The sequence below is a fragment of the Opisthocomus hoazin genome, chromosome 2 (assembly GCF_030867145.1).
Source record: "Opisthocomus hoazin isolate bOpiHoa1 chromosome 2, bOpiHoa1.hap1, whole genome shotgun sequence".
Lineage (NCBI taxonomy): Eukaryota > Metazoa > Chordata > Aves > Opisthocomiformes > Opisthocomidae > Opisthocomus > Opisthocomus hoazin.
The window spans coordinates 98041729-98057957 of NC_134415.1; the positions used below are offsets into that span (position 1 = coordinate 98041729).

At 41.4% G+C, this 16229-nt stretch overlaps 1 protein-coding gene across 1 annotated transcript in view; it reads left to right on the forward strand.

The window, feature by feature from the left end:
• The first annotated feature begins 382 nt into the window (after positions 1–382).
• COL9A1 (collagen type IX alpha 1 chain) overlaps positions 383–16229 on the forward strand; it is a 73072-nt gene continuing 57225 nt past the window's right edge. The window contains exons 1-5 of the mRNA XM_075414577.1: positions 383–396; positions 721–794; positions 2165–2242; positions 2384–2516; positions 12007–12403. Coding sequence (XP_075270692.1) covers positions 383–396; positions 721–794; positions 2165–2242; positions 2384–2516; positions 12007–12403 — 696 coding nt within the window. The remainder of the gene's footprint in view (positions 397–720; positions 795–2164; positions 2243–2383; positions 2517–12006; positions 12404–16229) is intronic.

Genomic DNA, 16229 nt, shown 5'->3' on the forward strand with positions numbered 1-16229 from the left:
GCAGTTTGAACAGCAGACCCCACCATTCAGTGACTGGCATTGCTGAACTCACGTTTTCTTATTCTCCCTGCCCTGATGCTGGCATAAGCAGCAGCCTTTTCTTTGCTCTCATGGCTTCTTTATATTCAGCTGGCTCCGGAGATCCGCCCTCAGAGCCCACCAGGACACACATGTCTGTCCAGCCTCCACCTCCTTCCCTTCGCAAGATTAAAACAGACCCCGCAGCCTGTGCCTCCCTCCCTGCTGGGGCCGGCGTGGGGCAGGAGGAGCCGTCTGCACCCATTGCCGCTCTCTTCAACGGGACTGATGAGAGGGAAGTAGGGAGTGTGACTGTGGACACCACGTATTCACATGAGAGAAGTGGAGAAAGCCAGCAGAGAAGATGAAAAGCGACTGGTAAGAGAACAAGTGGGATTTAGAGGAATCTGTAAATAAGAGATTAGAACAGTTAAAGCTGTCCTTTCCAGCTGCTGCCTTTGTTGTTTGGTCTTATGACAGCATTATATGAAGGAAATGGTAATAGAAAGAGCTTTATTGACATGTTTTATTATAAAGCACAGATAAAAACTTCTCATGTAAAGAAATTGTCTTGTCAAATCTGGTAGCAAATCCTTAACTCGTGTTTTTATACATTTAATATGCACGGCTCTGAGGAGAAAGTCAATAACAGAATCTGTCAGAAACTATACATTCATACTGGAGTTTTCTTTCTGTTTACAGGAAAATTACAGCTTTCTTTTACGTGTGTAGTTTTCTGTGGTCTTTCATCTCAGCCACCATCCAGCAACAATCAAGTAAGGAGACAGACTTTATCTGCATTTCATTTTTCTGTTATTTTCACTGTCAAAAGAATTATTCTGAACTTATTCAAAACTAAAATCCTCTCTATCTAGCCATCACAGAAAGGGAGAACTGTATGTGTGTATATGTATGCACGTATAGGAGAAACAGGAGAAAAAGCAAGAGCTGTGTGTGCTATTCTAAGCTATTAGGTATATTTTTAAAGTAAGGATTAAAATCTGGATATACAAGGTAGATAAAAGTCACAACTTCCCCCCATCTTTCAGTGCTTCCAGTTAGATATTCTTCTGCAACAAACTGGTTCCACTTTATTTGCTGGGCATAAGGCGTAAATGGCTGGATGTCAGCCATATGTCTCATCAAATAATACAGAATGAGGCCATTTCTAAGGTGTAACATTTCAGCCTGAATGTTCCCTTTAAGTCTGTGTTGTCAGAAGGAAACCCACATTTATGGTTGAGCCTTTGCAGCACACAAGAGGCTCTCTGTAGTTTAGAAAAGTGTCTCCTTCCAGCTTGCACGCTTCATTCTTCCCCATCCAGACTCTACTAACATTTTCCAGATTGACCTGATACTGGACTTGTACAGCACCCTTAAACTCTTCAAATAAATTCTTATTTTTCCTTCCTCCTTCCTTAAATTAGGGAAATCCAGTAGGTTTTCATGCTCATTGCAGAGCTTTTTGACAGATTAACATTCTGAAAAATTAGATTTTTAAATTTGCCTTCCTCAGACAACTTTCTTCTACATTCTTGTTTGGGTCAACAAAAAAAGCTCTGTAAATTCATCTTTCTCCCACCTTACATTTCATGAATGACCATTCTCTGATCAAATGTGGCACAGAGGATGGTGGGAAGACCTGGAATACCAGTGAGGGTGGAAAAGATGCCAACAGTTTCTCAACAGCCTCTTTAGTTGGCATGCGGTTTGTTTAAGTTTCCTGGGGACAAGGGGTACTGTTGATTTAGGTAACTGGCTCTTTTTTCAAAGTTTGCTTAAACAACCAAAAGCTCCAAACCAAGAACTCTTTACACAGCAGGCCTTCTTATGCTACAACTATTCCTCCATAGCTCTGCAAGAGAAAAATCACTATAACCCTTTCATTTAGAGGCTTAAAAAAATATATCAAATAAGTCAAGTTATAGTTTTAAATTTGGAGCTCTCTAGAAACAGATGCTTATTTTCTTAGACCTCTGACTTCCCTGAGTACAGTTTAAATCAGTTATAATATACATCTAATTATTATTAGTATTTATAGCTCGATTTAATTAATAATATTCTCACAGTTGCTTCACTTCATGTTTTAAGGAGATCTAAGGAAAAGTGCAGGCACATGGTTACTGAATTCACTCTTTTTTTGCAGGACTACCAGTCATTCTGGGTGCCAGTCGGAGAACTGATCTCTGCCCAACAATCAGGATTGGCCAAGATGACTTACCAGGCAAGTAGCATCCAGACTTTTTTTAGGAAAATGTTGCTTTTCAGAAAATTTATTGCGTTATATTCAGCTCCATAACTGCACAAGTCTCTAATTATATTAAAATGAAAGTTACATTCTGGACATGTATGTGTTTTCTTGTAGGCTTTGACCTGATTTCTCAGTTCCAAATAGAAAAAGCTGCTTCCCAAGGAATTATCCAGAGAGTAGTGGGCTCCACTTCTCTACAAGTGGCTTATAAATTGGGACCCAACGTAGACTTCAGGATCCCAACCAGGTAATGCCTTTTTTTGTTTGACTTTAAAATATACGCTTTTTGCAATATAATCATTTAAAATACAGATCCTCTTCCCAGCTACATCACCTCATTTGCAAAGCTTTTTAGAAGGAGAAGGAAGAGTTCAACCTTTTTTTCATTGCCACCACCAGACCAAACTGATCCTATAACAGCAATTTCAGGAACTTCCACTTTCTTTTACCAATGATACTGCACAGGGTGCCTGAAGATTTGCTGGTAGAAAGGGATTCATCTCTAGAAAGTGAAGACAGAAGTTGTTGATGTCTTGAAAAGAGATAGGGAGGCAAAGAAAACAGGAGGAGAGTGAGGAAAGTTTTCTCAAAACATTGACACAAGAGGATCTTCTTAATCATGTAAGGATTACAGAGACAAAGTAGGAAAAAAGCTGATTGATTGTATGGTAAGGGTGGGGGTATTTTTTTGCTTTTTGAGTAACAGGTACATGCATGTTCCTGGCTGATTTAGGGTCACTTAATCTATAAAAGATTAAAACCATTACTTAGCATGTTGCAGGCAAGTTGCAACAGGAGCCAGGATTTAGGAATCTAATTGTGTTTGTGCTTTACAGGCCAGACTTGCTGCTGGTGAAGGAATAGGGACAGTACAGCAGGGCAGAGATGTCTTTGCCAAACTTAGGCAAGTCTGGATTCTGGTCCAGCACCTTATGTAATTAAGAATGCCATTACTTCACAGTTAACTGGCAAGACCTCTAATTGGAGTGCAAAGTGTTTCTGTCATATTCCAGCTATCACTAACAACTTGTGCTTCCTGCAGCCCTCCCTGGCTAATTTACAGCTTAACTTTTTGGTTACATTGGACACATGACTACCTTCCAACCCAGTGGCAAATCAAAGCTGCTAGTGCAAAAGTGTGAATCCAGCCACTGACAGTAAATGGGATCATTTCACTGAAAGTCGGAGATTCTCAGATTCTTAACTCATGCTTCTTAGCTCAGAAACAGTCTGAGCTATCAAAGTTGTCATATTTTCATTTTTGAGAAACCTTAGATTTATTGCTATAGATTTCTTTAGTGAGATCTATGCTTAACATATACAAGTTGTCCTTGATCAAGCCTATACCAGCTGCATTGATACACCATGGTGTCTGAGCTGACTGCTGCTGCTGGGCTTGTTGGCTGGGTGTGGTGCTGTAGTGTCACCAATTTACCACATTCAAGACACTGACTGGCACTTCCAGCCAACTGTAACTGTGCTGTTACGCTGAAATGCTGCCTCATGATATACCTAAATTTGGCCCTGGCTCAAACTAAAAGTCACCCCACTCGAGCTGAGTGTCTTGTCCCAAGGAATGGGTTAAGGCTTGACTCCTGACACCGCTGTAGTGCATCAGTGTGCTGCTCCTCTGCCACTGAGCCTGGTCTTGCTGCTCTGCTGCAGTGTCACATTACAGTGTGTTCCTCTCAGTGAGCTGACTCAGGAGGAGGAAGCTGGCAGTTCGTAGCTGAGGCTACAGCAAAGGAGAGGCACACCTTAAGCCGTTTCCAATAATTTTTTCAAAAAACAGAACTCTTCACTATAACGTGGCCCGGCAGAAAAGGACCTGGTATTGGTCGACAGCCATCTGAACATGAGCCAGCAGTGTGCCCAGGTGGCCAAGAAGGTCAACAGCATTCTGGCTTGTATCAGGAATAGTGTGGCCAGCAGGAGCAGGGAGGTGATCGTGCCCCTGTACTCGGCACTGGTGAGGCCGCACCTGGAGTAATGTGTTCAGTTTTGGGCCCCTCACTACAAGAAAGACACTGAGTTGCTGGAGCGTGTCCAGAGAAGGGCAAGGAGGCTGGTGAGGGGTCTGGAGAACAAGTTGTATGAGAAGCGGCCGAAGGAGCTGGGGCTGTTCAGTCTGGAGAAGAGGAGGCTGAGGGGGAACCTTCTCGCTCTCTACAACTACCTGAAAGGAGGTTGTAGTGAGGCGGGTCTCTTCTCCCAGGTAACTAGCGATAGGATGAGAGGAAATGGCCTCAGGTTGCATCAGGGGAGGTTCAGATCAGATATTAGGAAAAATTTCTTTACTGGAAGAGTGGTCAGGCATTGGCACAGGCTGCCCAGAGAGGTGGTGGAGTCCCCATCCCTGGAGGTGTTCAAAAAACTTGTAGATGTGGCACTTCAGGACATGCTTTAGTAGGAATGGTGGTGTTGGGTGGATGGTTGGACTTGATGATCTTAGAGGTCTTTTCCAACCTTAATGATTCTATGATTCTGTGGTAGGTGGGTTTTACTGGTACGAATCTGGGATGATGAAATGCCTGAGAAGCGTTACAGGAGTCAGCAAGTCACGCAGAGCCCCTCAAGCAAGGCCGAGCATTTTTAAAGACACAGCCGTAGCTCTGGCTTGCTCAGACAGGGGCATTGCGGCACCCCCGAACTCCTGCCGCTTTCCCCTCGCCCCTCCGCCGCTGTCCTTCGTTCGCGCGTGGATAACGCGGATATTTCCCAGCACTGCACCCCGCGGGGGCTGGGGGGGGGGGGGGGTGGGGTGGAGGCCGAGCCGCCCCTCGCCCGCCCCTGGCCGCGGGCGCCCCGCGCCGCGGAGCTGTCCCCACCCGCGGTGCTGAAACGCCGCCGCGCCGCGGGAGCGCTGGGGAGGGACCCGCAACGGGCACGACAGGCAACGGCAGGCTCCGCGCAGAGATCCCCTCTCACGCCTGCCTTGGTGGACAGCCGTATCGGTACCCGGTAACCCGACGGCCACGGGCAGTGTCTTCTCCTGCCTTGTGAAATAGGGAGGGGTCACCCTGATTAAGCCCGTTCCCTGGCATAAGGCATTCGAGGCTTCCGAGGAAGGGATGGGGAGGTGGGTGCAGGCGTAGAATTGGCAAGCAAGCCAGTCACAGTATCAGCACAGAGGGCTTGCCTGGCTGTCACTGTTCAGTCAAAATTTGTCAGGAATAATAAAATAATCTTTTAGACTCACACATGCTCAAGATACTAACACAGACAAGCTCATGTTACAGTGGCTATGGCATGGAAATGAGAGGTCAGTTAGGCGGGCACAGCTCAGCATATTTATTCAGTCTTTGCTGTAGCAATGGTTTATGCCTCGAAAAGCTTACATAGTTTCCTTAAAACACTACTATATTGTAGTTTGGTCTTTTTGCCGCTTAGCATACGTGCCAAGGTCCAGAAATACATCCCAGAATGAACAGGAATGATTGCACACACATCTTGACTTAAGCTTCTCCCATCAGCCACAGAAATTCCCATTGGTCATTGCTTCTTCTAGTGTAAAATCTGCTGAAGAACAACCACAATGTTCTTCGTGTAATAAGAACCTGTGGAACTGCCATGACCCACACCCACTGTCTCTGACACAGTGAACCTGTCATCTGTCAATTTAATCTGTGTACCTGCTGTAGGTGTCCACCAGTTAGAAAGTACAAAATTAATACTGGTAATTTGGATTAAAAATGTGTTGATTTATAATCGCAAGCTTTAAAAAAATATAGGAAGGAGTATGTTCTTTATATGTTTTTATGAGGAGGAAAAGGACTAGCTATTTTTATGCACTGGATGAAATCTTAATCCTTTGCCTTCACAAATGCAGCTGTCACTTCAGAAGGCCCTTGTGTCCTCGTGGATAAACTAATGTCAGGCAACATTCTAAGGCATTCACACTTGATCATCTATACTGTTAAAATATCATACAAGACCTGGCATGGTTTCGGTCCAGGCTAATTAGCACTCCTTAAACAATTTCTGGGCACAGATTGTCTTGTGGGTTTCCTGGCTGGATGCCAGGTGCCCACCAAAGCCACTCCCCCTCCTCAGCTGGGCAGGGGGAAGAAAAATATAATGAAATGCTCGTGGGTCAAGATAAGGGCAGGGAGAGATAACTCACCATTTACTGTCATGGACAAAACAGATGGAACTTGGGAGAAAAGGGAGTTTAATTCATCACTAATCAAATCAGAGTAGGATAATGAGAAATAACACCAAATCTTAAAATCACCTTCCCCCCAACCCTCCCTTCTTCCCTGGCCCAGCTTCACTCCTGATTTTCTCTACCTCCTTCCCCTGAGCAGTTCAGGAGGACAAGGAATGGAGGTTGTGGTCAGTTCATCGCACGTCATCTCTGCCTCACACTTTGCCCCTGCTTCAGTGTGAGGTCTCTCTCACAGGACACGGTTCTCCATGAACTTCCCCAACGTGAGTCCTTCGCAAGGGCTGCAGTTCTTGACAAACTGCTCCACTGTGGCTCCCTTCCATGGAGTTCAGCCCTTCAGGAACAGGCTGCTGCAAAGTGGGTCCCCCGTGGGATCACAAGCAAACCTGATCCAGTGTGTGCTCCTCTCTCCACGGGTCCACAGGTCCTGGCAGGAGCCTGCTCCAGCACGGGCTTCCCATGGGGTCACAGCCTCCTTTGGGCACCCACCTGCTCTGGCATGGGGTCCTTCATGGGCTGCAGGTGGATATCTGCTCTACCGTGGACCTCCATGGGCTGCAGAGGGACAGCCTGCCTCACTGTGGTCTTCTTCATGGGCTGCAGCAGAATCTCTGCTGTGGCACCTGGACCACGTCCTGCCCCTCCTTCTTCACGGACCTTGGTGTCTGCAGAGTTGTTGCTCTCACATAGTCTCACTCCTCTTGCCCACTGCAGTTGCACAGGGTTTTTTCCCCCTTCTTAAATATGTTATGCTAGAGGTGCTACCACTGCTGCTGATGAGCTCAGCCTTGGCCAGCAGCAGGTCTGTTTTGGAGCCAGTGGCATTGGCTCTATCGGACATAGGGGCAGCTTCCAGCAGCTTCTCACAGAAGCCACCCCTATAGCCCCCCCGCTGCCGAAACCTTGGCATGCAAAGCCAATAAAGCTTGGCAGCTGTCAGAGGCTGTGGACCATTCCCGATAAGCTATAGTCATCATATTTTTTAAGTAAGCAGGTTTAAGTTTTTCATGCCAGCTGAACTTAGTGTCAGAGAACAATCATGGGGATATTGAACTTAGCAGCATAGGTAGCCTTCTAGAAATGTTACCTCCTTGCCTGCATCCTCATCTCAGTACAAAGCAGAGCAATATAAATTTATAAGCTGCTTTTTGAACAGTGTTTACATTTGGGGTATTGGTGTACTGCTGACCACTTGAGCAGATGATATGACAAACACAGTATGATTAGAAATCATAAAATGAAAATTGGAAATTTATAAAGCTTTATCAGTAAGCTTGGAACATCCAAGGAATTTCAGAGGCTGACTTCCTGATTGTTTCTTTGGGAATAATGCTTCTCTGTGAAGTAATGCTCCTCAAATGCTTATGCCTGAAGGTCTGGCATTTCTACATCCATCCACCAAAGTTCTTCAGGTGCTTTTCCATTTGCATTACAAGTAGGATATCTTACATAGTACTGATCTGATGTTATTGATGATGACACTGTAATGGTAAAGACAAAAGGCAGCTAAGAAGCTAATTAGCTCCTAAGAGAAATAATTAGCTCAAAACTGGATGTTTCTGAAGAACAGAGGCCAGCTGAGGGTAATGAGTCCTAGCAAATGACTTCTGGCTAATGACTTCGGACAGTTGCTTTTAAAAATGCTTAGCTAGATTTTATTGTTATTGCTTATCTGATGGCTGCCAGATAGTGCCTGCCAGGTCAGCTGTGATTCTAGGAGGTTTCAGGAGGTGCAGACACAAGCATCTCCAGCTCGAGCAGAGGAACCCCCACCCCTGGGTACATGATGCTGCATTATCATGAGGTTGGCCAGAGGAATTTCTACAGCCATGTCTAGTGGATTGTACTAACATTTCTAAAATCTTCATGTAGCAGGGAGTAAGTTATCTCAGTGGGCAATGAAGCTCACCTAAGAAATTCACTCTTAAAGAAACAAGTTTAATAAAATAAGCAGTTATTTTGTAGCATTCAAATCAATATGAAGCTAACCTTTTAAAATAGTTGCTGCTTTCGATGAGCCCTGAAGTCAGTGGGACTATTCAGGGCTTCCACCACTCAGCCAGATGACTTCTGTTGGTTATATTGATGTCTCAGTAGGACTTCGCGTTGAAATCTTAAAGAAATCTTCCTGGTAAGCACTCAAGATATGGGATTAATAACTTTTAGGTATTTACGAAAAAGATTGAAAGAAAACAGTAGTGTTTCAAAAGTTCCCTTAGAGGAATTATAAATGTTCCACACACCCCCCCCCAACTGTGTTTAAAAAATTAAGCAAGGATGCAAATATCTGATAAAATACCTGATCTTGCACTCATTTCACACATTAAGCAGCTAATAGTAGTCTGAGTACATGAGGAAAGCAGGACTAGACTGCTATCTTACAAAATTAAGGTACAAAACCTAGTAAAAAATTGCTATTATGGCTTATATCCCTGACAATTTTAAGTGGGTAGGAAATGGATCAGGACTGAGTCTGGCCTGTGTGCTTGAAATAATTTTGCATTAGAGTTCCTCCTTTGCTCACCTGCCTGATTCTAAATTTAAAATTCCTTCATTTCCTTCCATAAATGAGTGGAATTGGAAACATGTATATTAAAAATAATTTATGTAAATAATTTAAGTGCTTATATAGTTATCGGGTGTTCAAGAAGATTACAGAATCCAGTACTTTTCATTTTGCAGTGAGATGGAGAAATAATTTCTCTACAATTGCTTATTTAAATATCATGATAAATTTGCCCTAGTTTCCAAATATTTAGCATTTTAAGCTGCTGACCTCAGTAGGGATTTTGCCTATGTAAAGATCACAGGCTTTGGGAAAAACTGTGTACTCAAATACACTGCTACCACTAAAGCCAATGGAACTGCTTTTCATTACTCTTGGAGTAACGAAGATGAGAATCTGCCTCTGCTTTACTTGTAGAATTATAGTGATAAATCTTACACAGTCACAGTCCCCTGCAGAGCACCTTTCTGGCAATGGGTCATGCTGTGCTTCGTTATGTTGAGTCACATTGCTAATACTGAGTCTTTAGTCTAAAGGCAGCAGTTCTTCTGACTGGTTATTAAAAGTTTTTTAAAATGCAAATATTTATCCATGTTTTTGCACTGACTTTTTAATCTTTACTGTTCTATATACATTTCTTATAGTTGATTTTCTCTTACCAATGTCAGAAGCTCTTACACAATTTCTATTCTTTGTATTTCACTTGAAAAAGCTAACATATTTCTTTTCTATTTTAATTTCTGAAAAAGAAGCAGGATCCATACGATGGCCTATAGAGGACTAACAGTCTAGCTAAATATGGTGCAAAGAATCCTTTTGCCAATCTGGTTTAAACAATCTTCTAATTGAAAAGTGTAACTATGTTTACTTACTAGTTTGTTTGTTTGTTTGTTCGGGGCTTTTTTTTCAGTATAGTTCTGTCAGCTCAGGTGGGGTGAGAACGTGTGTGATATTTTAACCACTATTGCCAGGACAGCAAAACTTATCAGTGCAGCAAGAGAATAAAAACCTCTCCTCGGAGGATCTGTGATTAGCAATGCCTCCTTTAGCTGCAGAGCTCAGTGTATAAGATCACCTGGAGTTGCTGAACTTGATAAAGCGGAATGTCACACGGAGGCTAGTTAAAGAATTATCTAACAATACCACCTTCAATAGGGTAACAGTAAAACCAGCTCTTGTGCAAGAACAAGCAGTGGAATTCAGCAAATTAAGAGATAAATGACTCTGATGAGCTAAGGTTTTAGCAGCAGAGGACATTGAAATACTTGCTTAAGAGATACTATGGTAGTAGAAGGACGCAGAGGGCCATGAAAGATGTGCTGAACTGGATCAGGAGCTTAGTAAGAGCCTAATGTGTGTCTGGATAGGGAGAGGAAGCCTGTTCCTGGAACTGGAAAGAACATATAAATATATGTGTAAGCCAGAAGCCTAACAAAAGGGTAGGGGACAGTAGCACACACTGGAAAGGGCTCATAACAGGAGGAAAGGTACAGTGTCCACGCATCGATATTTACATTTAAGATGGCAAGACACAAACTGAAACACAACAACAAGAGAACACAAGTTAGATAAAATCCTTTCAGACAAAGCCAGCTGGGACAGAGTACTGCGTCTGCAGCCAACAGAGACACAAGTCATAGCAAACCATAGGCAGCTTAAAGATAATGGCAAGGAACCACCTTTGTGTAACTCCACACTTTGTGTAATGAGATAAACTTCCAGCTAAACATTCCCCTTCCTCATACACCGGCTTTCAGGTGTATGTAAAAGCTCGTGGGGAAAGAGGAGAAACACCAGCAGCTCGGGTAGTTTATTAATAAGCGGAAGCTGCTGCTGCCAGGCTTTCCTTGGTCCTTGCAGAAATCTTGTTGAGGCTGTGCTGTCGCCTGCTGGAACATGATTGCACTACAGCTTTGGACACTATAAACTGTGGAGACTTTATCGGGAAGTACTCTCTTACTAAAGCAGTAATCATAAAGCATACAGAATAAGAACTATTTTATTCAATTTTTTCCATACTTTTCCCCCTTAGCCTAAAGCTTGAGGTTCACTAATGCTGGCTAAATTGCTGCTGAGATAGGACTGATCTGCCGCTCAAAAATAATCTTTGCTCAAAACGCCTACTTGCCTGAGAAGTTATTCTAATGAAAGCTGGTAACAGAATAGCTCTGCATGTCTCTATACTTAAGAAATTTATTCAAATACAACTTATTCTTAAATGAGGATAGACGGCAAAGAATGTGTTGATGTCAAATGGATTATGACACTACAATTTTATGATCCATAGGATACAAAATGGTGTATTTCTTAAATATTCTACTGGATTCACTGACACATTTGAGACAAAAAATGACATTACTATTTTGCACTGTGACAAAGCCAGTTGTACTTGTTTGTGTTTCCAAATCTTACATATTACAGGAGTTGCAAAAGAATGAAATATTTAATATGTGGCAAATCTGTTCCCTGCTACTTGTAGTCTTGTGGTTGAATGCCACAGGACATAATACATTTTTAATGTGGGTTCTTACTAAGCCTATATTTGTCAATGAATGACTTGTTGAATTATTTCTGCTGAAGTGTTCGCTAATACAGTAACAAAATGGTTACTGTCAGGCTGAACAAGGAAATGCATCTACAAAAGACATTCTTAACTCTTTGAAAACAAATCAGATCTGCACTGTCCACCTGGCCAATTATAAAGCCACACGATGTTGGTTGATTTTGTAAGTCTAAGAGTAGAAAATGGCACAATTATAGGATATACTTTCTAAATGTGAAGTACGAGTCCGTTGTTACTCCACCCATTACACTTAGAAAGGGTTATCATAAATACTGTACAATGTTGGAAGAACCCACATTACTGAACCTGTTCCTTTTGCCGTTAGCAACACAAATGACTCAAAAGGACATCCCATTTTGGGACTCTGCATGCAGGAGAGCACTGATAAAAGCATGGTTGCAATATGGTTCCGCTGAGTAACTCTTTCTCATTACTCTGGTGATCTGTGGAGTTTTCAGAACAAACACACAACAAATGTACTGTATTTTGATCCTACACAGTGCCATATATGCCAACGGATTGCCTGATGAATATTCCTTTCTAACTACTTTTCGGATGACTGGGGCCACACTTCAGAAATACTGGACTATATGGCAGATTCAGGATTCTTCAGGAAAAGAACAAGTTGGAGTGAATCTTAATGGTCAAATGAAAAGTGTTGAGTTTTCTTATAAAGGAGCAGATGGAAGCCTCCAAACTGCATCATTTTTGCATTTGCCTTTCTTGTTTGACTCCCAATGGCACAAGCTTATGATAAGTGTGGAAGCAAACAGTGTCACGCTTTTTATTGACTGTATTAAAATAGAATCCTTAAACATAAAACCAAAAGGGAAAATCAACATTGATGGCTTTTCTGTACTTGGAAAACTGAAAAATAATCCTGAAATTTCAGTTCCGGTAAGTTCCAAAATTTTTTATTACTGCAAAAAGTGTTCTATAGGATCTTCATCCTTAATATTTTTTTGCGGAATGCATCTTCAAATGTTTTCTGGAAGCAGAAATGACAAAAAATAACAACTCCTTGGTAGGTAAGTACTAGTTTTGCTTTTTAAATTTTGCACATATATATGTACTGGGTAAGATAAGAGATTACCTAGGCTATGTCTAAGCCTCAATAGCGAAATTTCTCAGACATACATATTTCTGTCATTGGATTCTTCTCTGCCTGCATGTATCAGTTGGGTGTTCCTCTGCTTATCTCCTGTGTGGAGCCTGATCTAGAAGGAAGTCTCAGAACGTGGATTTGTTGGCTGCACCTCACACCAAAGAGAGTAAAACATTCACTGAGCAAGAACTGAGACCTCTCTCTCATAGCATGCACCAACCATCAGCAGGGATAGTTAAAGGTGTCTCTGGCAGAATAAATATTTTAAATTGTTAATACAAAGGAAATCTCTCCTGCAATGGAGACTGATGGAGGTCCTTGTTGATCTACTCTGATGTTCACACAGGAAATGAGACCCATGTTTAAATCTCAGCACTAAATCAGAGATTATCATGAGTACCTTATACCTCAGAAGACTGTTCTAATCATTATGCTATCTGGTATTATCATGTTAACAGTCACTTTTTCTCTTTAATTAGCTTGAGCTTTTTGAAAAGGACTGACCTGGAGTAGACAGCAAACTCTTAAAGAAGGTTCTTGTTGATGAATCCTCCAAGGGATAAGTGTAGCATCAGAGACTAGATCCAAGGCAAGCAAAGGGCCCAGCAGAGTGAGCCATAAAGCCCACCCATCTCCACATCACTCTCTCCTGGCTAGCTCAGGACATCCCACCCCTGTATCATGGCTGCTGTGAATCCGTTTGTTAGATATTTAACTTCCCCAGTGCATTGTAGTAGACACCTAAACTCACTGTAGAGTGCTCATTTATTCTGTGTAGCCAGAGCACTCAGTGAAATGCTTATTCTATATCCTGTTAGTGGACTGAATGATGAAAATATCCTCTTCATGATACTGCCTTGCAAGAAGAGTGATTTTGATGGAGAAAATAACATTGGAGGTGACATATGGTAAATATCAAATGCTCTCATACGCTGCAACAAGGAAAACTGAATACGAAAAACCTCAAGGATTTTATTATTTCATCATCTGATTTAGTTTCTGAGATGAGTGATTAATATAAAACACACACAAAGTGACATACCTGTAGTATCTGACAGAAAAAAATTTGTAGCTTTCACATCTGCATTTTGCCTTTTGGACACCTATAGAAGTGTTTTCTCAGCTAGGTTTTTTTTAAGCTAATGAGTTATACTGCACTCTATGCTGAATAATGTAACAATTTTGTCCCATGGTGGCACTAAATGACATTTAAGACCTTGAGAAGGCTATTTCTGAATTCTCTTTGTAGATTAAAAGGAAATAGTTTCAAAACACAACTGAAAAAAAATCAGAAAACATTACAAAGTTCCATATATTACCCTGTTCCTTTTCCAAGGATCCTTTTTAAGTGTGTTCAGAACATAGGAATGGTAACATACCCATGTATATATAGTATTCATTTCAAACTGAGTTGGATAGCAAAAGAGAATCAGATACCTAATATATTGCAATCATTTTCCACATCCCTGCACTGAAGTTTTGCATCAACTTTGAAACAAAGAGAGTGAAGTGAGATACAACCTTTTAACTATATTTCATGTTGTTTGCAAAAAATGTGGCCACAGGGTAACCAGCATTGTATAAACTTGAAGGAGAAACATTGCAAGAAAAGAAGCATCTTATGCTTCATCCCCTCTGTGTGTAGAGGTTACTATATTGCACCGGATAGAAATCAGTTTTACTTGAAAAATGAGGACAGAAAGCTGTCCCAGGTGTCTGAGAGTGGCTATCTAGTATGTTGCTATAGCTGTGGATTACGAAATTTCAATAGCTGAAAAGTTACATTAATTCTGTTAAAAAAAAAAATTAGACTTTGAAATGTCATTCAAAAGTAATCAGCTGGTGCTGATAATGTAACAACTAGCTGCATATGTATCTTAGCTTTGCTAACTGGTCTGGGGGATACTGGTGGATGGATGGGATGATGAAAACATTACATATTCTATGGATGTTACTAGGATGAAAAAATTTCTTCCCCAGTACTGTATTCCTCTTTGGAAAGATATTTAGATGAAATGCTCAGAGAGCTATAGGTATTAATGTAACAGTATTACAACACCTAGTATACAGTGCTACAGTAAACTGTGCCCTCAAGTTAAACACAGACTCATTCCTTTAAAAACGAGGAGGGTTCCTGTTGCAGTGATGATTAGAAATGGCAGCCTACAAACGAGGAGGGAGGTGTGGGTATTAATGCCACCTTGGCAAGAACTCGGATTTGTCCTCTTTCTCTGTTGGTGCTCTGGCTGACCTTTGGCTAGGATTAAAGCAGTCAGGAAAAGCAGCAGAGGAAATTTGGAATTTTATCCCCCTTCCTCTCCAGCCCATGTTCTGCAGAGACTTGGTCTTTTCAGCAAGGTATCTAAATGAGAAACACCTATTACCCTAAGGTCCTCAGGCCTCTCGTAGGAGAAGAGTGTCCAGCCTTAACTTCTGCCTCATCTATGTTTAAGCACGTACATCATTAGGCACTAGTGTGAAGCGACGTTAAGTATAGGACACCCTTCTTCAAGCATGAAAGGACAGAATGGAATTAAGTAATTTTTAACATTCACCACTTACCGTGCAAAATCTTGACATAGGACTCACTAGAGTAAATTGTATGGCCTGTGCTACGAAGCAAAATCTGACCATGGTAGTGGTCCAACCTGATATTATAAAAAAGTAGATTTAGGAATACCATACTCTCTGAAATTACGACAAAGAAATTACACATTCTGATGGACTAGTAATTTTAAAATGGCTGTTTCTATTGCACAAGTTTCTGGTTTAGCCTGTGCATTTAATTTCTCTTTACATCGAGTAAATAAATCTATGTTCAGGGATATTCTGTGCTTATCCCTTAACTTGCTTGACCATACTCAGTTTAAACCTCTCACCAGCCTTAGTTATTTAATATGTCCCAGGCACAATTTCTAATTTATTTCCAGGTGTTGTTAAAGTATATTACTTCCAGTGGTATAATTTTTAAAAGACACAAATCATGTGTTTCTTATTCTTCCTTTTTGCAGTATTCTGTGACTGCTCTATTTATCTTGCAGCATAGGTCAAGTTCTTATAGGTGCACTATAATACATGTCCTTTTAAAAGAGATTCTTTATTGCTTGTTGTTACTATGATTGACTAGGCGAGTAATAGAGTTCTATTAGAAACTATGGCTTGCCTTTGAGCCTTTACAAAGATTTATTCCAGGATTTCTGGAATTTTTTACGGAGGGCAAATTTTTATACAGGTTTACAGCTGCATTTTATCTTTTTCTAGATAAAAAAGAAAACAGCTGTTTTTATCTAAAAGTAATTCAGATAATCCACTATAAACTCTAAGCAATACAAGATACATCATCATTTCAAAACTGAAAAGGAACTCACTTCCTAAATGATGTGTTTGTTATAGAAAGGTAAGGGCATTCATTTCCTACTGCTCAAAGATTAACTGCTGTGAGATTATAGAAATTGCCTTAGTTTCTGTGATTTCAGAGGCATTACCCTGAATTTCTTATAACAGGCACTAAACACTTTGCCAGAAGTGATCCTTGGTCACTATTTAATTGGCATTTGATGCTATTAACTACTTCAGGGCAGCTACATGGCTTTTAATGTCTAAAGAGGAAGCTGCTTA